The sequence below is a fragment of the Anomaloglossus baeobatrachus genome, chromosome 10 (assembly GCF_048569485.1).
Source record: "Anomaloglossus baeobatrachus isolate aAnoBae1 chromosome 10, aAnoBae1.hap1, whole genome shotgun sequence".
In the NCBI taxonomy this organism is placed as follows: Eukaryota; Metazoa; Chordata; class Amphibia; order Anura; family Aromobatidae; genus Anomaloglossus; species Anomaloglossus baeobatrachus.
Genome location: NC_134362.1, coordinates 60587998 through 60612712, shown reverse-complemented (window position 1 = coordinate 60612712; position 24715 = coordinate 60587998). Strand labels below are relative to the sequence as shown.

The window sequence follows — 24715 nt, the reverse complement described above, 5'->3', positions numbered from 1 at the left end:
CACAGCTGCACTCGGCTGTTTTCGTGGCCTCTGTTGTCCGGGACCTAGAAGCACTTATTCCCATCATTGCAGTGCTATTTACATGCAAATTAACCCTATATCTGCAGGTAAATATTATTACCCAAGGTTACAGTCTGCTTTTAAATGAGCCATTGCATATCTTATGGTTATCGAAGATGCAAATAAATTTGGGGTCCATAAAATAAAATAAAAAATGCGACATTTCACAAATTCCTTCATAATAGAAAAATCCCCATGCTCTTTTTCTTTTTTCTCGCCTTTCATGTCAGTGGGTATTTGTGGTAGGAGGGAGGGTTGGGGGGGGGGTTGTGCTGTAATCTGTGTGTTTTCTGGGACTTTTTTCTTCTTAAAATTCCTCTATCAGTAATTACCGTCACTATTGTGTATTACAATGTGATCATAGTGACGTAAAGGATATGGAGACCATTAGGGCAATTTGTTTTACTTACAAGTTATACTGTATAGTTTGAGCAAACACAATGTTTAGTATTAAGTCTCATGACAAATATTCAATCGCTTGCGTTCTATATTGGTTGGCTGTTGAATGAGTTAACTGAGAGACCATCAGTGAGCTTGTTCTTAGGGGAGAGTTCATTACTCTTATCTTATTTCTTCTGAGCTCTTCTCGGCTGATTTATGACCACCTAAAAGTTCAGCTCATCTTTCATGTGGTGATAAATTAGATGAGAGAAACTCAGAAAAGGAAAGACAAGTTATAAACTCTCCCGTTGAAAGGAACGGATGTTGTCTGCTACTATAAAAGTTAATCTTAAGCCCTAATACCTCTTGGACCAGGGCCGCTCCTCTGAACTCCATATATATATCCTGTAAAGTCCACTGGCAGGTGTGGAAGTCATTTATGGCTCAGTGTCACGTGACCGCTGCAGACAATCCCTGATCGGCTACAACCTTTAAATTCCATCTGAACAATTTCCTCTTGGAAGACTGAAGCTGATCACAATGGGGGCAAAACCACCCTCGCATCGTAACTCCCCAACAGCACCCTCAATGTTACAAAACTGACAACTGTTACTTTAATCTTTTATGATTTTATAAATGTGTTAAACACTATGTGACATATATTCTAGGTCATAAATGTGAAATATTTATCATATGAAATTTCTATAGTATAATGCAAAGCATTAAACTCATTGCAAATATACTAAAAAAAAAACCAAACTACTGTATTAAAAATAAAGGAAAAAGTAGACATAGTTTGATTGGTCAGTGCTGCCATCTAGTGGCCAACTACAGTATTGTCGTGTAAAAGTTTACAAGATTGACTAATAATAATAATAATAATAATAATAATAATAATAATTTTATTCATTTATATAGCACTACTAATTCCACAGCACTTTACATACATTGGTAATAGGGTCCCCATTGGGGCTCACAATCTAAAGTCCCTCTCTGTATGTCTTTGGAGTGTGGGAGGAAGACGGAGAACCCGGAGGAAACCCACGCAAACACAGAGAGAACATACAAACACCTTGCAGATGGTGTCCTTGGTGGGATTTGAACCCAGGACCCCAGCGCTACAAGACTGCAGTGCTAACCACTGAGCCACCATGCCGCCCATATACAGTATATATTTCTTACAGGCTCAAGGAAAGATGATTACTTGCTACTTTTAGTGAAATTTAAATGGAATTTTAATCGTAAGGTGCTGATACCTCCTACCAAATAAAAGCCTACGATACACGTGGTGTAGCAGTGTGCTCCATTTGTAAATGGCATATGTTTGTATATGGAGCTGGTAAAGTACTACAGTGAATTCACATCAAATTATGGAAGCCACATTGATGATCAGCTGATCGGTGCCGCTTTACTCCGATGGGGACAGTGATCACATGTTTCTGGAGTGTTGAAGAATAATGTCATTTCTAATAAATAAACCAATTTAGGGTTAACAACTGTATTATTGATTGGAAACATAAAATGATTATTAAAAGGGTTGTCTCAAGTTCAAAAATTGAATCAAATTGCAGAAGTCTTGTAAAAACAAGCAACTTTCTAATGTACCTCATATTAAAAATCCTCTCTATGCTCTAACATGGAGGAATGTTTAATTTAGTAGTTTACTGTTCATTGCCTAGGTTACCGACCACCGCTGACATCAGAGGTGGCCAGTTTGCGAGGCAAAAGTTCTAAAGTAGTCTTAGATGGCTATCAGAAAACCAATGGTTCAGCCGGCAGCTATCTCGGCTGACTCTTCCATACACATGAGCTCTCGTTCTCTGAAATCCGTCACCAGACGTATCTGGAAGCGGCTTATCTCTGGGAGAATAAAATGATCGTCAGCCTGAAATCGGATTTGCCGGATCATTAAAGGGAACCTGTCACCAGATTTGGTGACTATAAGCTGCTGCCACCTCCACTGGGCTCTTGTATACAGCATTCTAACATACTGTATATAAGAGCCCAGGCCGCTCTGTAGAACATAAAAAACACTTTATAATACTCACCTAGAAGGTCGTTCTGGTGCACAACAGTCGGATGGGTGGCCCCATTCTCCGGTATCGGCGCCTCCTCGCTCGGCAATCTTGGTCCTCCTTCTTCTGAAGCCGACGCGTCCTACGTCATACACACAGGCCGGCACTGAGGTCCTGCGCTGGCGCACTTTGATCTGCCCTGCTCAGGGCTGATCAAAGTATTGAAGTGCGCATGCGCAGGACCTTAATACCGGCCTGTGTGAATGACGTAGGATGCGTTACGCACCCAGACTTCAGAAGAAGGAAGACCAAGATGGCCGAAAGAGGAGGCGCCGGTCCCGGAGAACGGCGCCACCCATCTGAATGTTGTGCACCAGAGGTGAGTATTATAAAGTGTTTTTTATGTTCTACAGTGCGGCCTGGGCTCTTATATACCGCATTCTAAACATGCTGTATATAAGAGCCCACTGATGGTGGCCGCAGCTTATACGCCCCAAATCTGCTGACAGGTTCCCTTTAACTCCAGGGCCCAATAGACATTAGAGTGTCAGCTGAATCGGTCCATATTGGCATTCAGATGACATTAGTCTAGTGTGAGTATTGGCCTTTAGCTATACTCCTTGCTACTGCAGAGACTCTACTGCTTCAGCTATTTCTATTGGCAGCTCCGCGATGAAGAGTGGATCACAATACAGAGAACTGCCTGTGGGAAAGTGGCACAATTGTCCGGCAGCAGCTAGCTCATTATGTGGATGTGCACAGCGCTATTCCGTCTGAACGCCATGTGGCACCATACTATGTAAGTAAAACGTTTCACTGTATAATTTCCTACATTATGTAAATGTACATATTGTTCGCTTTTACGATCGCAATGTATGAATTTTTTATTGGTGACACCCTCTTTCCATAAATAAACAAATGCAGACCTTTTACAAAGTCATAAATGTTTAATGAAATGCAGAGTAATAAAATAAATATAACATTTTTTTTAAAAAAATTATATAAAAGTGGGATCACATGTCTAAATTATGATTAAAAAAATGCTGAAAAACCCGCCAGTTACTTTGAAAACCCCATCAACATGTAGTGTAACATTTCTGAGAGATAATTTGAAATTGGAATTTTCGAATCCGCAGCATAATATATATATAGCAATTTGTGCAAAAATGCTGCAACGTGAGAATGCTTTAAAAAATAGCAGTAAAAAAATGCAAAGTGAGTGAACAAAACAGCAATCCAAATCCAATCAGTATTTTGGGACCGCACTTTCATGTCAAAACAGCATCAATTCTTTTAGGTAAGCTGGCACGAAGTCAGGGATTTTTGTAGGATTATTATTTGGTGCACGAGTAAAAAATTATACTAAACAGGTAATAATAATCATCATACTCATAAATAAGATAAAACATAGCTGTTAACAGAAAACAGCTGGATAAAAGGCTTAAAACTGGGTGAGGAACAGACAAACTCTGCTGAAAAGGCGAGGTTGTGGAAGATAGTTTCAAGGCACAGGTCATACACCCTTGCACGTCGGAGCACAGCAACAAGACTCAAGGCAGTTATACTGCATCAGCAAGGTCTCTCCTAGGCAAAGATTTCAAAGCAGACTGGGGTTTCAAACTTTGCTATTCAAGGTCTTTCGAAGAGACACCAAAAAATGTGCAAAGTTGAAAAACAGAGGTTGGCCAAGGAACCTTAATGCAGCTAATGAAACACATCATACTTAATTCCCTTTAAATATCTGAAAATGTCCAGCAGTGCCATCAGCTCAAAACAGGCTACATCCATCTACTGTTTGGAGAGGTCTGGCTAAAAATAGTCTTGATGGAAGAATTGTGCCCAACAAGCCTAATAATAATAATAATAATAAGTTTTATTTCTATAGCGCCAACATATTCCGCAACGCTTTACAATTTACAAAGCCTAAAGGTGGCTTTACACGCTACGAGATCGCAAAAGCGATCTCGTTGGGGTCACGGAATTTGTGACGCAAATCCGGCCGCTTTAGCGATGTCGTTGCGTGTGACACTTATTAGCGATTTTGAATCGTTGCAAAAACGTTCAAAATCGCTAATCGGTGACATGCCCCCCTCTTCCCAAATATCGTTGCTGCTGCAGTAATGATGTTGTTCCTCGTTTCTGTGGCAGCACACATCGCTCCGTGTGACACCGCAGGAACGAGGAACCTCTCCTTACCTGCGTCCCGCCAGCAATGAGGAAGGAAGTAGATGGGCGGGATGTTCGTCCCGCTCATCTCCGCCCCTCCGCTTTGATTGGGCGGCCGCTTAGTGACGTCGCTGTGACGCTGAACGAACCGCCCCCTTAGAAAGGAGGTGGTTCGCCGGTCACAGCGACGTCGCAGGGCAGGTATGTGCGTGTGACGCTGCCGTAGCGATAATGTTTGCTACGGCAGCGATCTCCACATATCGGCCGTACGATGGGGGCGGGTGCTATCACGCTCGACATCGCTAGCATCGACTAGCGATGTCGCAGCGGGTAAAGCGGCCTTTACTTTCTACAAGGAAACAGGGCCAAGTCACTCAACTATGCACAAAAACATAGGTACTAGGGTGAAGAAAAAGTAAAGCAAGTGCACTGGAAAGATGAGATAAATGTGTAATATTTGGCTGTAACGGTAGCAGTTTGTTCCCAAAATGCTGGGGAACAGTAAAATAATGAGTGTCTGCAGGCAACAGTGAAGCATGGTGGAGGGTCCTTGCAAGTCTGAGACTGCATTTCAGCAAATGGAGTTGGGGATTTGGTCAGGATTAAAGGATAATAATAATAATAATAAGTTTTATATCTATAGCGCCAACATATTCCGCAGCGCTTTACAATTCAGTGGCGACATGTACAGACAATTTGAGACAATACAAAAAAAAAACAAAAATTAAGATACCAGGAGGAGTGAGGGCCCTGAAGGATAGCATGAATCAGAGAATTGATGCCCGAGACTCTCCTGGTGCCATACTTTGTTGGCTTCTCGCTATGGGAGAGACCTGTAAATTATCTTTTGCAGTGCTGGGAGAAGCCAGCTGGAGATGGAGCCAGACTAGTCTTGTCTCCCACTATTATCCCCAGCTGGATCCTTAAAGTACATTACATAGAAACACTGGAGCGTTTAAGAGAAAAATAAATATGGTTGCAATCATGAAGTCGGGCACAGATTTAGGTCTCCAAGATGTTTGGAACAACCACCTTGCCGAGTTCCTACAAAAACGGTTGCACGTGAACCTAGGGGAATTGATAATGGCAAAGGGTAGTCACACCAGATATTGATTGGATTTAGATTTTCTTCATTCGCTTTGTATTTTGTTAATAGATAAAAATAAACTATTGATGGGTGGGGAAGTTTCACATTTCTATACACACCCCTGCGGCTCTTATTGGTGCATAGTTCTGAGGAGTTATTTCTTTGTTTGAGATACTATATAAACTGGTCACATGATGTAATAAAGCAGAAACTTTCAGTACTCAACAAAGCGTGTGTGCTGCAAGGATTTCCCGAGCGCTGATAAAACAAATATTGCTATTTTGGAGTTCCAATGGCATAGAAGGACTTTATTTCACTTACACTATTAACACATATTAGTCTATATATACACAGTATATATTACTGCAAATTCTTCCAATCTTTTCTATCGTTATTGGTGGATCCCTGATTTCTAAGGAATTTTGTTGAATTTTCTTGCCTTTTGAGAATCTAAAGGCCGCTTTACACGTATCGACTTATCGTGCGTTCGCATGTGCGATCACACCCGCCCCCATCGTTTGTGCGTTACGGGCAATTAGTTGCCCGTGTCGCACAAAGTCGTAAACCCCCATCACACGTACTTACTTTCCAAACGACCTTGCTGTGGGCGGCGAACATCCTCTTCCTGAAGGGGGAGGGACGTTCAAAGTCACAGCGACGTCACACAGCGGCCGCCCAATAGAAGCGTAGGGGCGGAGATGAGTGGGACGTAAACATCCCGCCCACCTCCTTCCTTCCGCATAGCCGGTGGCGCAGGTAAGCTTCAGTTCATCGTTCCCAGGGTGTTACACAGAGCGATGTGTGCTGCCTCGGGAATGATGAACAACCGGAGCACAGAAGGACGTTCGATTTTTTGAAAATGAGCGACGTGTCAACGAGCAACGATAAGGTGAGTATTTGTGCTCGTTCCCAGTCGCACGTAACTGTCACACATTACGATATGTCAAACGATGCCGGATGTGTGTCACTAACGACGTGACCCCGACGACATATTGTTAGATATATTGTAGCGTGATAAGCGGCCTTTAGGGGAATATAAAACACCAATATCGGAGAAAGCAATTCACATTAGCGGAAGAATGCTGCAATGGTAAACAGCATTAGGATAGCTTCTAACCCATATAAAACCAACAGGATAGCATTGATAATCACATCTGCGCTTAGAATGTACGTCTCCCATATAAGAAAATATACAGACAGCACGACGTTGCCAGCAGTGATGAACAGACTGGATCCTAACGGGTACTCTTCTTCTTTCAGGTTTCCCATTGTTCCTGTAATAAAATCAGTTTGCAGTAATGTTGTGATATTGTAAATCCATACATATCTTATTTCGGCAACAAACTCATTAAACAACGCCACAGATCTCGAAAATCCCTATATAAGTCACTATATGATCAAAGTTTTTAGGTTTTGCTACAAACTAATAAAATGTAGCAGCTACAGTAGATCATAAATATGGATTACATCGCTAATTTATAGCACAAAGATGATATATTATAATATAATAATGCAATAAATCACAACACTAAATCCAGGCAGGATAAGATAATTCTGTATGTCAATCCCGGACTCTGTTTTCAGCTGAAAAGTTGTCCTTTGTACTTTTATATAGTATATGTTACTTCTTACCCAAGTAAAGCCTTATAGATTCCAAAATCGCCATTAAAAAGAGTAGGCCAAGGTCCAATGCTAAATTAGAATCAGGATAACTGAAGACCTGACCTGTGAGAAAAATGGAAAACACTGAAAGGGAATGAAACGTGCAAGATGGCATAACACGCTCACGATCTAATGAAGTGCTGGTCATCTCAATGGGGAGAGAAGAATAAGCTGCTGGCAGACACCTATAGAGACCAGTTATCTCAAGGGAAAACAAGGATCGGGCATGATGAAAGTCAACATGCTCTATCCTTCTTTAACCTTATATATGTTACCAGGATACCAGGACCCCCTCAACTGCCCTTTGATAGTTGGATAACTGTTAATGGTTCAGCGGCTTAAGCTGGAGTTATTGTAATGTATGGCTCAGTCAGTTCTTCGGTTCAGTAAGACTCATCCGTCCAAGTAAATTGGGCAGAGCTGCGACTAAGCTATGGTACCAAACAAAGAGCAAGAATGTGCTGTCTTTGGTGAAGATCAAAGAGGCTCACCATGATGTGGCTCTGCCAGCTCTCGCTCTACTGGACACAGCCCAATTATATGACCACTAATGATGAGCGGACACTACCATGCTCGGGTGCTCGGTACTCGTAACTAGTGATGAGTGAGCACTACCATGCTCGGGTGCTCGGTACTCGTAACTAGTGATGAGTGGGCACTACCATGCTCGGGTGCTCGGTACTCGTTAAGAGCAGTGGGTGCTCAGATGAGCGCAACTCAAGTACCCAAGTATAATGGATGTCATTGGGGATCTCGAGCATTTTTATGGATGGTAAAGGAAAAATGTTTGACTTCTATTATGCTCGGTTGAGTCGCAACAGTCTGTACGTCCAACTGCTTGTTACTAGTACCGATCACCCAAGCATGGTAGTGCTCGCCCATCACCATTTCTCACCTCTCTGGGCACCCCAAAGCTTGCCGTCTGGTCCTCTTCCTTTCATCATCACATGCCGCATCTCCGGCCTCTTCACTATAGGCCTGGACTTCCAGCCACCTGCAGGTCTCAGAGGTGACTCCATGCTTTTGTAACGTCGTGACATCAAGACGTGTGCCGCAACCGTATGACGCACAGTGACCTCTGAGGCCAGGCCTGCATTGCGGGCAGTGGAGTGGTTGAAGATGTTAGTGATAATTTTTTTTTGCCAGCCCAGTTCCAGTTTACATAGAAACGTGGGTTACGAACAAACCTAGAGAGCCTATCTAGTTTATAACCCGGTAATGGCCTGTACTGGAAAATAATTCTCAGTTTCCAGGTCTGTGATTACGTTGGTATATTAAGATACAGTAGCTTTGTACAGGTCAGTCGGGTACTTACTTTTATAAATAATCATAGCCAACGTTGCCAGAAAATAGAAAACATAATACAGCACATTGATGTAAAGGAGGATTTGCAGTGGCACCGATGAGCGCTGGTATTATGGAGTTGAGAAAAATGGCTTGAAGAAAATGGAAAAAATGAAAAGAAAAACAATAGCTTGAAGGAAATGAGAACATAAGGACTAGGGATGAGGAATTAGACCTTAGTATGGAACTGAAGCCCAGATTCTTGATATTCATATGGTACCAAGCCTGAATATTTAGGTGTGATTTTTGGGGTGCAGCATTAAATATTGAATTTCCAGGTTATGTGTGTCTGTTCAGCAGGTGGAAAGCTACAATGGGGGAAGATAGGAAGAACACAGACCATGATTGTCATCTTTCTGCCTTCAGAAGAATATATTCTCTCTGTTACCAATCAAAGTGATTTTGCGCTCTCATTTCAGATGTTTACTGGTGCCTTAGATCATGGGGATGTTTGGCCTCAAGCTATGATGATTTTGTGCGGATAAGCGCATGGAGGCATGGTCATAACTGGCATTTATGAACATCAGATTTTGCTTGCGTAAAGACACTCTTTATATCACCCAACTTACATTACTTAATGCCCGCTGAACGGGTTACCTGCTTGCTGATCGGTGGTATAGCCTGTTTAGGCACAGTCCGGTTCCCAGGATAACTGGAGGTACCAATATCCGTTGGATACGGAATAACTTTTAATTTTAAGACAATCCCTTTTAAAGGCAACTTGACATCAGGATAATAAACCCGCCACTAAAAGCACCGACCCTTTGGATGAAATAGCCCGATCAATGACGGTATGGGAGTTGTCACGATAACTATGGGATAGCTCGGGAACCAGGGCTCCTAAACTGTCCCTCAAGCTAAGGGGCCCTATGCTATTCCAAACCTCAGGGATATTCCTGATGGTGGAGTGGCTCGAGTCTCCTTCTTGGCCCTGTTGCTGACCAGTTCTGATCTGATTCCTCCTCCCCCCAGGGAGGGACGGAAAAGGAGTGTGATGAAACCCACAGATAAAGGCAGACAAGGCAAAAACAATGTAAAGACAAGGTAAAGACAATAAGAGATTCAGGAGGAAAAACAAGAGCAGGGAGGAAGTACAAAATAACAGGGGTAAACTTCTAAAGTATGGAGAGAGGATTATATGCCATCCAAAGGATACAACCAGTGAGCTCCTTCCTGTGGTAAAAAAAAAAGAAGCAGAAATAGAAGTAATAATACTATAGTACATGATACATGACAAAGAAACTAATCAGGTCTATTTTCAGCTTAGGATATGACCAATTATTGATATCCTCAGTGCACAATATGAGACTCGATTCATCGGGGGACCTTATAACTTCACAGCAGCTGCAGGGTACAAATCCTGCATAGCAGTCTCGTAAAAATGATATTTTCTAGTTAAAAAAAATGTCTAAAGGTTGCTTCTAAAAGTAAAAAGATAAAAAAAATATAATATAATATAAAATATAATATAATATCATATAATATCATATAATTTATATATATATATATATATATATATATATATATATATATATATATATATATATATATATATAGTTATATATTCTGTACATATGTATCACCCCTGAAGCCATCAGGGAGCTACAAGGTTCTGCATCCTCACGAAGATGCAGGGCCTACCCCCTAGGGTCTTGAAATACCAGTGTCGGTCACACACACAAACACTTCTTAAAATCCCAGTTTTCCCCAACAATCCCCCATGGAATGGTACAAGGCTAGGGACCAATGGATGGCCGCCAGAGGTGGAGCCAGTCCAGTCCACTAGATAACCAGGTGGGAAGGGCAGAGAGAGACAGACAGTCAGTAAGAGTAGTGAGTCGGAGGAGACTGTGAAGGTGGACGTGAGGAGATGCACTGACTTAGAGTAAACAGTAACCTGGTGCCCAGGAGGGTAGTTGCCGGTGGAGTACTCCCAGAACTATGCACCAACGGGGTACAGGACCCTAGGTCAGGCAGAAGCTACAGGCAGGCCTGATAACACCTGCACAGCAAGGGGACCTCACTGACTTCCAAGACTCAGTAGCAAAGGGAGAACCGGGGACAGGAACAGAGACTCTAACCCCACAGGGTTCACGCTACCGTCATACGGACTGCAGTGGACAAACCACCGGACGGGGACCCCCAGTTGCTCTACGCCGCGGGGACCCACCAACCAGAGACATGTGCAGGGAAAGAAGGCACCAGGTTTCTAAAATGGCACTGGGACAAAGGGGACCTGAAGGTGAAACCAGCTGGCCTCGGGTGACCAGTTACCACCAGAAAGTGAGTAAAGAACCAGTTGCACTGAACCCTTGTGTGGACTAGCTTCTTCCGACAACTGTCACACCTCCTACCCTCCTGGGGCCCGACCCTGCTTGCGGAGGGCCTAACATCCAGGCTGCCATTAACACCAGCCCCAGTAGTGAAAACTGCGCAGCGGCGACTCCATCCACATAGCCGCAAAACCGCAAGTGGCGTCACGTGTGAACATTACTCTAATCCCCTGTAAATATTCCCCCTTGTCAAAAAAGGCCCAGGGCACGGGACCGGGCAACGGCCACCAAAGTGACATTCCTCAGTTATACACTGCCAGGGACCGAGTACCCCATAACCCTGGGCGACACATATATAAAAATAAAAAATCGGGGGGCCTTTTTGTAAGAACACATGGTTTTTGATAAAGCTTTGATGCGGTTTGTGACACATCTTCAAAGATGGCAACATCTTGCATTTCATCATGGTTTACGCAGAGAAAATTCAAAGAATTGGCAAGATACTTTTGTTTTACATGGATTAAAAACCCACAGAATAAAAGCCACACGTGCACTACAGGTAGGTTTTCCCATTAAAATGAATGGGACGCTGGTTTGCAAGCAATTTAAAACGTTTTTTTTTTCATATGGGTTTTAGCTCAAAATATGTACCAAAATAAGTATAAAAAAGCTCAATCTGAACGAAGCTCAAGAGGATTTTGAATGGGTTCTGATGTTGATTTTAAAGAGGATTTGACACAAAATCCACATAAAAAGTCCTCAGTTTTTGACATGAATTTTTAAGAAGATTCTTCTCCAAAATCAACACGAATAAAACCGCCTCCTATTCCTGTCAATGAAAAGACGCCTATAGTGCAGATTGTGCATGTTTTGAACTTCCTTTTTTTTCCCATTCTTGAAGCATTTCTGCTTGATAAAATGCTGCAGATTTCACTGAAGTAAAAGAAACCCCATGCATAAAGAAACACAAAAAACATTTTCCCTTTTTCCCTCAGAGAAATCAATGTAAAAATCCCTGTGTGTGAACACTCCCTTAGGCCTCCTTCATACGTCCGTGTCTCCGGTACGTGTTTGGTCCGTTTCCTCATGTGCCGGAGACACGGGCACACGTAGACCCATTAAAATCAATGGGCTGCGCTCATGTCCATGTTTTGCCATGGACCATGTCCGTGTGGAGCATATGTGTGCCCGTGTGCTCCACACATAGACATGTCCGTTTTTCTCCGGCATCATGTGTCACACGGACCGCACACAGACCACACGGATGTGATTCGTGTGACACTCACCGGAGAAAAAACACGTGTCTGTGAATTAAAAGGAATTTCTGTACTCCCCTTCTCCAGCACTGCTGTCTCTGCCGCTGCTGTCACTTGCTTCCGACCCCCGCTCATTATGCTCATTGCATATTTACTCCACTGTGGCCGGAAGCAGCAGCGACAGGGCTGGAGACCATAGATCAGCACCACGGACAGCAACGCCAGGGACAGGTGAGCAGAAAGTTCCCGTTCTCCGTGTGTTATCATGGATAGCACATGGAGAACACACGTGTGCCAGAAACACTGCACACGGAGGGCAATACGCACCTTTGACACGTCTGTGAAAAACGTGTGTGATTTTCACGGACATGTGAAAGAGGCCTTACATGTAGTAAAAACCAGCAACATAGGCATTACAGATGTGTTTTTCCAATGAATCAAAAGGATATTTAATAAAGAAATTTCAAGGTTTTTTATTTGGATTTTGGAACAGAAAATGTTTCCAAATCTATGTCAAAGGCCCCCTTCACATGTCCGTGATAAAAATGCACATTGTTTCATGGACCACGTTGAAGGTGCGTATGGCCATCCGTGTGCTGTGATTTTAGCACACTAGTGTTCACCATGTGCTATCTGTGATAGAACACACAGAGCAGGAACTTTATACTCACCCGTCCTCCTTGCTGCTATTTCTGGCGCTGCTACTTCTGGGTCCATGATGCAGTGAATATTCATGAGCATAATGAGCGGGCCAGGAAGCAAGTGACAGCATGCTAAAAACAGCAGCGTTGGAGACAGGTGAGTACAGAAATAACTTCATTTCAAAGACATGTGTTTTCTCCGGTACGTGTCATACTGATGTCCCACAGATCACATGTGGTTTGTGTGACATCAGTGCTGCTGAAGAAAAACAGACATGTCTCCAAGCAGAACACATGGACACTCCACACATCCGTGAGAAAACACGAATGTGTGCACAGACCCATTCATTTTAATGGATCTGCGTATGTCCGTGTCACCGGTACGTATGAAAACAGACATCATATGTACCGGAATCTCGGACGTGTGAAGGGGACCTAAGAGTGTGTTCAGACTGTGCCTTTTTCTAAGAGTGTGTTCAGACTGTGCCTTTTTCTAAGAGTGTGTTCAGACTGTGCCTTTTTCTAAGAGTGTGTTCAGACTGTGCCTTTTTCAGGTGAACATAAATGTTTGTCTTTTAAGCAGAAGACGATACAGGAAAATGTTTTTCAGGTTTTTGTAAACCCTTTGGGGTTTTTTTTTTACCTTTCTTAGGTAATTTCCTGACTTTTTTTCAAACTATATTTTTTTCTCGCTTCTTATTTAAATACATTAAGCAATGAAGAAAACAGTAGCATTTTTTACAATGAAAGAGGTGAAAAATTCATAGAAAAAAGCAGCCGAGAGTCAATGTACTGTAAAGTATTGTGTCTTGCCAGCAACAAGCGCCTGCAGAATGGCCGTGCTTTGGGCTTTTTTCCTGTCATTTTTCATGCAAAAGAAGTACAGAAGAAGATGTAATGTGAACATAGCCGAAAAAATCAGCTTGGTGGTATGCGGGAATGGCTGACAAAAACATGAAGGATTTATTATCACAGCCTTCATAAAAAAATTGTACTTTTCCTCTAAGGCTGTGTGCCCACGTGGCGGGTTTTTTTTTGCATTTTTTTCAGATGTTTTTCCTTGCTTATTTTAATCAATAAAAGCAAGGAAAAAGCATCCCAGCACAGTTTTTGAGAATCCTGACTTGCTGTGCACACACTGCTTCTTTTTATCTTGCAGATTTTGTTGCTGAAAAAAGAAGCAGCATGTCAATTGTCTCTACATTTTTTTTTCTGTTTCTATAATCCCCTTCAATGCTTTATCACTACTGGGGATAATATTACAGCACTTCGCCTCAAACAACATCCATACAGCATGGTGTGTGAGGCTCTCTGTAGCTCAGTAACCTGGGGTCATCATGGTGATGACCCAGGGTTACAATGGTAGCGATCGCATTACAGGGACCCGATTGCCAGGGAGAGGTAAGCAAGTTCTCTCCCTGCCTTCTGAATGCTGCGATCACATTGATTACAGCATTCAGGGGGTTAAGCTGCCAGGAGCGGCGCGGGCACCACTCCGGGCAGTAAGAGCCAGGTTCCAGCTGTAAAACAGCTGGAGAGCTGGCAGCAATCGCGAGAGTACAGCGCCTGAACTTCCGCGATCGTCATAACTGAAAAAAGCAGGAAAAACGGAAGTGAAACAACGAGGGAACGCAATAAAAAAAATACACATTTTTTTCAGCTGCTTTTTTGCTGCCAAAACATGTTATTTTGTGAAAAGAAGCACACAAAAAAGCAACGTGGGCATATAGCCTTAAGGGGGCTTTACACGATACGATATTGTTAATGAATTATCGTCGAGGTCACGGTGTTTGTGACGCACATCCGGCGTCATTAATAATATCGCAGCGTGTGACACTTATGTGCGACCTAAAACGATCGCAAAAGCGGAAAAAATCGTTTGCCGCGGAGAGGTCGTCTTAAAACAAAAAAAATGGTTCTCTTTTTATTAGCGATGTTGTCCCTCGTTCCTGCGGCAGCACACATCGCTATGTGTGACACCGCAGGAGCAAGGAACATCTCCTTACCTGCCTCCACCGGCAATGCGGAAGGAAGGAGGTGGGCGGGATGTTACGTCCCGCTCATCTCCGCCCCTCCGCTTCTATCCTATGAGCGATTTTGCATCGTCGCAAAAACGTGCAAAATCGCTCATCGGCGACATGGGGGTCCATTCAAATATCGTTACTGCCGTAGTAATGAAGTTGTTCCTCGTTCCTGCGGCAGCACACATCGCTCCGTGTGACGCCGCAGGAACGATGAAGCTCTCCTTACATGCGCCCGCCCGCAATGCGGAAGGAAGGAGGTGGACGGGATGTTACGTCCCGCTCATCTCCGCCCCTCCGCTTCTATTGGACGCCTGACGTGTGATGTCGCTTTGACGCCGCATGAACCGCCCCCTTAGAAAGGAGGGGGGTCGCCGGCCAGAGCGACGTCGCAGGGCAGGTAAGCGCATGTGACGGGGTAACCGTAGATTGTAAGCTTTCGAGCAGGGCCCTCACTCCTACTGTAGCTGTTGAATTATGTACTATTTTGTTTTGTTTTTGTCTATACAACCCCCCACCGGATTGTAAAGTGCTGCGGAATGTGTTGGCGCTATATAAATAAACTTTATTATTATTATTATTATTGTGCGCGACGGGCAGCGATATACCCGTGTCGCACAACTGACGGGGGCGAGCACGATCGCTTGCGATCTCGCTAGCGAGATTGCAGCATGTAAAGCACGCTTTAGGGTATTTGCACATGCTTTTGGTGTAGAAAGTTTCTGAACCAAAATCTGCACCTTGAGGCAGGAAAACGCACCAAAAAATGCATGCGGTTTTTGGTGCGTTTTTGTGCCATGTGTTTTTTTTAGTTAAGTCAAAGGGTGGAAGGGCTAAAAAAATGCAAGAAAAAAAAAATGCACCAACAATTGGCAGGGTGCAGATATTTTAGGCACGACAATCTGCAAGAAAAAAAGAAGCAACGTGAGCACAAAACTTCAGAATTCTTATTGACTTTGCTGGAATAAGGATACACATACGTTTTTTTTTTTTTACACAAAACTGCATAAAAAAAAATTAAAAATGCACAAAACCCCCCCACACTATGCGCATACAGCCTTAGGCCCCCTTCACACGTCCATGATTCCGGTATCTATGATGTCTGTTTTCAAACGTACCAGAGACACGGACTTACGCACACCCATTAAAATCAATGGGTCTGCGCACATATACGTGTTTTTCACGGAAGTGTCGCGCACACGCGTGTACATGTGTTCCGCACGGAAACAAGTTGGCTTTTCTCCAGTAGCACTGATGTGATCCGTCTGACATCAACGTGACACGTACCAGAGAAAACACGTGTCTTTGAAATAAAATTATTTTTTAATACTCGCCTGTCTCCAGCGCTGCTGTCACTTCTTCCGGGCCTGCTCATTATGCTCATGCATATTCACTGCACCACGGACCCGGAAGCAGCAGCACTGGAGACAGCAGCACCAGGACAGGTGAATAAAAAATTCCTGATCTTTATGTGGTATCACAGATAGCACACGGAGAACACACGTGTGCTAAAATCACGGCACACAGATGATCATACGCACCTTCAACACGGACTGTGAAAAATGTCCGTTTTTATCACATACATGTGAAGGGGGCCTGAGAAAGACACAAAAAGAGGTCTAGGCCTCCTTTGAGGGGTAACTGGCATGTTACTATGGCAACAGTTCTGAGGCTTACCTCTTCTGCTGGGAGCCATTTTCCTTCAATCTTCGGGACTCTCGGCTTTCTCTGCCAGAGACACAAATCTGTAAAGATGACTCCATATTTATTAAGGGCAAACCTACTACATTAAGGTAATATGAGCACAATGATCACAGAAGGACACGAATGTGATAGTGATAATGCATGTTAGTACAGTTTTATTGTTTGGTATACTAACCTGAGAGAAAGTTATGAACTCCTATGAAGAGTCCAGACTCAATACGCCCACATTCAAAATGGCTCCCAATTTGGCACTGAAGTCATGGGAACACCCCTTGAGGAAACAGAGCGTCTTGTTTTTAGGCATGTGTAGTAGAAGTCCCGCACAAGGTGGCGTTACTTTACGCAGTCGCCACTTTTAATATGGATTGGATATATCCGGTAGTTTCCATGAGCGAAGCTAACTGTCAAGTGAAATAAGGTTTATGGCACACTTGAAAACGTGGGTGCTCATGACGGGTTTGAACTCTTCTTAAGAAATAAGGAGAACTTGGCACATCAAAGTGTATAAGGACTTTATTGTATGGACAGTCAAAAAAAAGTCACGTTTCAACCTCTACATTGGGTCTTCATCACACACTGAAATTAGACAAATACAGAAAAGAAAAATAAATATAAAAGTGTGACCTCCAACAGTAAACGGTAGCAAAAAATAACATACCGTACATATCATCAGACGAATATTATATCCAGCAAGACAAAACAATCACTGATCTCAGGGAGACCAGCCAGAGAAAACACTGCCGGCAGCCAGCAAAGGCGCTCAACACAGTGAAATCCTAGGTGCATTGCCCCCTGGGAAGTATACAAATCAAAAAGGTTTGTGGAGCCTCTGTTAAGAGTCTCGACACGGAAAATAGCCACCTAGCCAGAATCCTATTCCACACTGATGAGGGGCAATACCCCGAAACAGCTGTCTGTGGATGGATATATGGCCTTGGTAGTTCCCTTGTCATGTTTTTAAACTCGTCAAGAGTTGGATATTGACTAAAAGGGCCACTTAATATGGTGGTTATGGTGGTCTCCTAAAGAGAGCCACTCCTTGGCTAGGTCCTTCCCGGAGGGATATCTGGCTATTTTCCGAGTCGAGACTCCTAACAGAGGCTCCACGGACCTTTTTGATTTGCATACTTCCCAGGGGGCAATGCATCTAGGATTTCACTGTGTTGAGTGCCTTTGCTGGCTGCCAGCAGTGTTTTCTCTGGCTGGTCTCCCATTGCTCACACCTAGCCAGAATCCCACTCCACACTGATGAGGGGCAATACCCCGAAACAGCTGTCTGTGGATGGATACCTGGCCTTGGTATTTCCCTTGTCATGTCTTTAAACATGTCAAGAGTTGGATATTGACTAAAAGAGCCACTTAATATGGTGGTTATGGTGGTCTCCTAAAAAGAGCCACTCCTGGGCTAGGTCCTTCCCGGAGGGATATCTGGCTATTTTCCATGTCGAGACTCCTAACAGAGGCTCCATGGACCTTTGTTGATTTGAATATTATATCCAATCTCATTTACTTCATAATCTAGAAAACATGATCACACTACATCTTAAATCAGAGAAAATAATGGAAGTCACCTCTAAGTTACGTGAAATAATAAGTAATGGGGCAAGTCAGAAAATGAAATGTATAGAAGATGCAGGAGAGAGATGTCTCCTAGGATCACACTGTCACTAGGTGATATGAAAGCATAAATGCAGCAATACTTAGAAAAGGAGTGAAACTCACCAGACGGCTGTAATGTACAGATGTAATGGCGCAGTATAGCAGAGCGTTACACACAGGAGAGGGGCGCACAGATCGGTGGGGGATGCACGTGTATAGGAGGTCTCCCTGGAACCAGAGCTTCAGCCTGTGACTTAGAGGGGGAGGGAAACAATCAAATACAGAAGCCTGGTGTTGCTAGGTAGTGTGCATATGCGCACTAAGAGGCAGAGGAGAAATAATAGTGTCCCAGTGTGTGACGTAAAAAGGAGGGGCGTGTGGTGAGACCAAGAGTTGTTAGGCAAACTGTAACTGTATGGTCAGAGAAGGGAAGTCTCGGTGGGAAAGCGTAGCATTATACGAGTGTATTTGCCATAAAGTCTATCAGATCTAACTAAATTACATATATACTGTATGTGTGCAGCAGGGAGCCAAAAGGTCTCAATAACATTTTTACTAGCTTCTCTCATATTTGCTGCATTATCACTAAGGCCCCATTCACACATCAGTTTTTTGCAGTCAGTCACAATCCGTCGAATTTTGAAAAAACAGATCTGGCAACTGATGCCGCTGGATCCGTTTTTTTCTCAAAGACTTGTATTTGCAACGGATGGCCTCGCATTTCATCCGTCGTTCGATGGATCCGTCGAAAATTCTTTGTCCGTCAGATGGAGACGATGTCCGCAGTAACGTTTTTTTGTCTACGTCGCCGTTCGTCGTTTGGTATAATGGAAGCCTATGGGCGCAGGATCTGACGTAATCCGTCAAATAACGGAATCCAGCGATGGATCCATTTTTTTAACCGAGATGGGGTGTAAAAACACTGTATATATAACGTTTGGGCTGAAAAAACTGATGCGATGGATCAGTTTTTTTTGATGAATCCGTCTCATCAGTTTTTCTACAATCTGCGACGGATCTATCGAGCCAACGGATTGTGAATGATGGCAAAAAACTGATGTTTGAAAGGGGCCTAAGGGTACTTTCACACTTGCGTTGTTTTTTTTTTTGGCGCAATCCGCTGTCTTGGGAAACAGCGGAATCCGTTAACGGATTCCGTTGTTTCCCATAGACTTGCATTGATGACGGATTGTACCAAAAGTACCTGCGTTGCTTCCATTGGCCGATGCTCCGTTGCTTCCGCCGAGCGGAAGCAACGCAGAATGTAACGTTAAATGCTGGCTTCAAAATGACGCCAACCAACGGATTCCGTTGGTTCCGTTAAAATTTATAATGGTTCCCTATGGTAGCGGATTCCGTTGCTAAGTGCTTAACAACGGAATCCGCTGCTGGATTCCGCTAATTTCTACTGAGCATGCCCAGAATGAAAAAAAATGAAAAAAGAAATAAAACAGAGCCGACGGATTCCGTTAGACGGACGCCAAACGGATGCAACGGTCCGTTATTTCACAGGAATCAGCTAACGGATTCCTGTGAAATAACGGACCCGTTGCATCCGTTGACACCACAAAAATAACGGATGCGTCAAAACGACGCAGCAACGGACCCAGCGGATTCAACCCAACGCAAGTGTGAAACTAGCCTAACACAGCACATCACTTTGCTTTCTATTTGTCAAAATTTTACAACACTTAGCAGTTCTTCTTCCAATTTACACAACTCAACACACTCCAGAAGACAAGACACCATTTTATAGTTTTCGATGTAATGGCACATAACAGAAATGGATGCAGTGGTGGTCCTAGATGTCTAGCAGTTGGTGGGTCTATTTATCATAAACTATGTAATCGAGCTTTCAGTTGTTGCAACAGATTGGGGATTAAGTAGAGCACGAGGAGTGTCTGATGTTGTAGACCAGGGGTGCCCAACCTATGGCTCAGGAGCCGCATGTGCCTCGCGGACCCATGATGTGTGGCTTGTGGCTGTCTACCATTTTAGAGCATTTACCCAGGTCTTGCAAACAGCTATGAAGAGCAGTCTCCAGATGGTGACATTTGTGAGTAGCCCCACACAGGAGAGCAGATCTCAATAGAGGTAGGAACCCCTGGCTACTGATATACTGCCATACAAACACTGAACCTGGGCTTTGCTCATATCTAGTGAGTATTGTACCTATTTAGCTAGGAACAGAAAGGGATCACACACCCGTTGCAACAGCTCAAGTCAGAAGCCAAAAATTAAAGTTCACCGTTCTATATTGTATAAGTGAAAATTAAAGTTGTCCAAAGAGTTGATGCTCCACAAAATATGACGCTCGTCTGAGCTGGAAAGCTGCAAAACATGAGCAAAGCACGACAATGTTATTTATGGGAAGGAAGGAAGATTGCTGGATTCAACAATCTCAGCACTACTCCTAGACACATACTTTTGCATACTTGCAGTCATTCTGACACCGTTCTGTGGTAAGCTCGTTACTGCTGATCAGAGATGAGTGGACCCATTTAATTTTGGTTCAGCCAGACTTTTGAAAAAGTTCGGTTTGGGACCTGAACTTGACCTGAACCCCAATGGAAGTCACTAATCGGGCAGATCAGGTCGCCGCACACATGCACCCAGCCATAAACAGATCACTTCCAGGGGCGGATGGGCAGGGTTTTTCCATTATATATGTATTTTTTTTCTGGCACACACTACATCCGATCACGCTGTTGTTACCCCCAGTGCAAACTGTTCATTGAAAGCAGCTGACACCTAGCGTACCCCAGCACAGCGATCCAAGCCAGAGTGGTTTGCATAAATAAAGCACCCAAACTCCGAACTTTGTTTTTATTGTAAAGTTTGTGTCCGATGTGAACACTGAACCTCGGTTCACTCATCTTTACTGCTAGCTGGAAGCAGAGAGTGCGCTGTAATTGTGCACATCACACAGGGACTAGCCCAGCCTCTGAAATGAGCATCACTGATGATGCTTCATTTCAGGGTGGAGAGCCTCTGCCCTCTGATGATGCTTCATTAAAGTATCTCAGCATGCACTGGGGTCTGGGGTTCTCAATCTAAGAGTTATCAAAAAGAAAGTACAAAAGAAAAAAAAGCAGTTACTGTAGAGAAGGAAGAATAAGGAATTTTTAATCCAAGTGTATTAGAAAAGTCTTTAGATTATGGCATCACATAGGGATTTAGGAAGAAAATGTATTTGGAAAAAAATTTGAAAACGGAAAAAGAACCCTCAACACTTTAAAGAGGTTGTCCACTTCTTGGACAACCCCTTCTTATTCTCCCTGTTCACCCTCATAAAAATAAAAAAGCATATACTCTCCTCTGGTGTCGGCAGAGTTCTAGCGATGTCATTTCAGAAGTCACGTTCCCGGGGCGAATGTGATATTGTTATGACACACAAGCCCCGTGACCAATCCGCGCCAGATTCCTCTCCTTACCTTTGGATACAGGAGTGCTCAAGAGGAAGTGAGTGGCAGCTGCAGCGCTCACTTCCTGTTAATTACATAACCGTCCAAAGGCGGGGAGAAGGAATCCGGCGCTGATTGGTCACGGGGCTCAAGTGTCATAACAATGTCACAGTCGCCCTAGAAATCGTGACTTCTACTCTAGGAGTAGAAAATAGGCTTATTTTATGGGGGAAAACATGGGGAATGAGAAGGGGTTGTCCAAGAAGAGGACAACCCCTTTTACAGATATATCCGTCAGGAAGCAGTGGGATATACGCACAGGCTGACAATGGAGGAGATGGAGGTATTAACCCCTCCCTCTCCTCCGCAGCGCCCGCCCTCAACTTCACAGCTGTGACCCGATCGCAAGATCGGGTTACAGTCGCATGACACTCAGCTCACGCTCGCAGCAGAGCCTGAGTCGGGGATCATTAGCATATCGCATCTGATGCTCTCGCATTGGATGCCATACGCTCGTGTGAGTCCAGCCTAATAGTAAGAATTGGCATATCTGCCGATAACTGCTGTTAGGGCGGCTTTGCACACTACGACATCGCAGGTGCGATGTCGGTGGGGTCAAATCGAAAGTGACGCACATCCGGCGTCACTTGCGATGTTGTAGTGTGTAAATCCTAGATGATACGATGAACGAGCGCAAAAGCGTCGTTATCGTATTATCGTTGCAGCCTCCGACATTTCCATAATGCCGGTGCCGCGACAGGTACGATGTTGTTCCTCGCTCCTGCGGCAGCACACATCGCTGTGTATGAAGCTGCAGGAGCGAGGGACATCTCCTTACCTGCCGCCGGCCACAATGCGGAAGGAAGGAGGTGGGCGGGATGTTTACATCCTGCTCATCTCCGCCCCTCCGCCGCTATTGGCCGCCTGCCGTCGCTATGACGCCGCACGACCCGCCCCCTTAGGAAGGAGGCGGGTCGCCGGCCAGAGCGACGGTCGCAGGGCAGGTGAGTGCATGTGAAGCTGACGTAGCGATAATTTTCGCTACGCCAGCTATCACACGATATCGTACCTGCGACGGGGGCGGGGACTATCGCGTGCGACATCGCAGCATCGGCTTGCGATGTCGCAACGTGCAAAGCCCGCCTTAACCTCTTCAAAACATTAGTTTCAGCGGCTATCGGCTTCACTGCTATCACAGGGATCTAATGTGTTGCTGACAGCTGGGGAGCAGTTGAAAACCTCCATGCCCATCACGTGACCTCTTCTGATGTCCTGCCTGGGCGTAATAAAAAGCAGTGATTTTTACCATATACAGCAATAAAGTGGTATAGCTGTATATTTTGGAAGTGATCAGACCATCTCAGGTTAAAAACAAGTCCACTTCTCAGGGACACTAAGACCTTGTGCACACTGCAGCTTTTGGTGATTCCCCCCCCCCCTCCCCAAAAAAAAATCTGCATGCCACTTATGAAGCCAGCAAGGTCTATGAGATTTTTGAAGTCCTGTGCCAATGTTACTCTTTTTTCTTTGCAGATTTGGATGCAGAAAAAAATCTGCAGCAAGTCAATTGTTGGTGCTTTTTTACCGTTTTTTTAGCCCTTCCAGCCATTGACGTCATTAAAAAAAATAAAAAATGCACCAAAACTGGATGTAGTTTTTGGTGCGTCTTTCTGCCAGAAGGTGCAGAACTTTTCTGCATAAAATCTGCACCTTCCGACAGAAAAAGGCAAAAAAAAAAAAAAAAAAAAAAAAAAATTCGGTGTTGGTGCATTTTTTGTGCGTTTTTCTTAGGCCTTGTGTGCACAGTTTTTTTTATGCAGATTTGGTGCAGATTGTGGCCCAAATCTGCATGTCTATCCTTATGCCAGCAAAGTCAATGAGAATTCTAGTGTGGTGTGCTCGTTGCTTATTTTTTCCTTGCAGATTTGGTGCAGAAAATAATCTGAAGCATGTCAATTGTTGGTGTGTTTTTTTAACCCTTCCAGCTCTTGACTTCATTAAAAGGGAGCCGGTCACCAGATTTGGGGCCTATAAGATGCGGCCACCACCAGTGGGCTCTTATATACACACATTCTAACATGCTGCATATAAGAGCCGCGGTGTAGAACGTAAAAATGACTTTATAATACTCATCTAAATTGTCGGTACGGTGCAGATGGGTGTCTCCGTTCTCCGGTACCGGCGCCTTCTCTTTCGGCCATCTTTGTCCTCCTTCTTCTGAAGCCTGGGTGCATGACGCGTTCTACGTCATCCACAATCGCTGGCATTCAGGTCCTGCGCAGGCGCACTTTGATTTGCCCTGAGCAGGGTAGATCAAAGTATTATAGTGGACCTGTGCAGGATCTCAATGCCAGCGCGTGTAGATGACTTAGGCCGGCTTCACACTTGCGATTAACTTGCATGAGTGCAATGCGAGAAATTCTCGCATTGCACTCGGACCTATGTTAATCGATGTGGCAGCTCCGATCTGCTATTTTTTTCTCAGTCCAAATCGTTTTGGTGAGTTTCTCGCGTGAGTCACTCCAATGAATGTCAATGGGTGCGTGAAAAAAACGGATGTCAGACGGACGGCACACACACCATCCTAGTGACTTGCGTTTTTATAAATACATTTATCGCATGTTGCAGAAAACACTGAAAATGAGTGAGGTCTGTCGATGTCGGTCAATCTCTATCTCTGTCAGTCTGTCTGTCTCTCTCTCTCTCTCTGTTTGTCTGTCTCTCTCTCTCTGTCTCTCTCTCTGTCTGTCTCTCTCTCTCTGTTTGTCTGTCTCTCTCTCTCTGTCGGTCTCTCTGTCTCCCTGTCAGTCGGTCTCTCTCTCTGTCTGTCCCTCTCTCTGTCCGTCGGTCAGTCTCTCCCCCTCTCTCATACTCACCGATCCCCGGCTGTCACACTGCTCCGGGGGCTTTTCCTCTTTTGTAAAAGCCGGCCGATCATTATTCTATCTAGTATTCACTGCTTTCCCCGCCCACCGGCGCCTATGATTGGTTGCAGTCAGACACGCCCCCATGATGAGTGACAGCTGTCTTACTGCAACCAATCACAGCCGCCGGTGGGCGGGTCTATATTGTGCAGTAAATTAAATAAATTTTTAAAAAAAC

The 24715-nt window shown here is 44.2% G+C and overlaps 1 protein-coding gene across 2 annotated transcripts; it reads right to left on the bottom strand.

Annotated features, from left to right (window-relative positions):
* Positions 1–3383: 3383 nt before the first annotated feature.
* On the bottom strand, positions 3384–18553 carry TMEM80 (transmembrane protein 80). 2 transcript variants are annotated; one of them, XM_075326872.1, is made up of 7 exons: positions 18333–18553; positions 16786–17186; positions 16584–16651; positions 9872–9888; positions 8687–8780; positions 7342–7434; positions 3384–6983 (listed from the first exon to the last, which is right to left on the bottom strand). In XM_075326872.1, exons 3-7 carry the CDS (start codon positions 16600–16602, stop codon positions 6778–6780), a joined length of 429 nt encoding a protein of 142 aa, XP_075182987.1. In that variant the 5' UTR covers positions 16603–16651; positions 16786–17186; positions 18333–18553; the 3' UTR covers positions 3384–6777. The 2 variants fall into 2 exon arrangements, with proteins under 2 accessions (XP_075182987.1, XP_075182988.1); XM_075326873.1 differs by having other exon boundaries at positions 16584–16634.
* Positions 18554–24715: the final 6162 nt, after the last annotated feature.

What these genes read in the sequence shown, in the direction of transcription:
- TMEM80 (XM_075326872.1), bottom strand. An exon ending in GGCTATGATTATTTATAAAA is followed by an intron (nt 7,435 to 8,686) that starts GTAAGTACCCGA and finishes TTTTTCTCACAG; the next exon opens with GTCAGGTCTTCAGTTATCCT. An exon ending in ATCTATAAGGCTTTACTTGG is followed by an intron (nt 6,984 to 7,341) that starts GTAAGAAGTAAC and finishes ATTTTATTACAG; the next exon opens with GAACAATGGGAAACCTGAAA.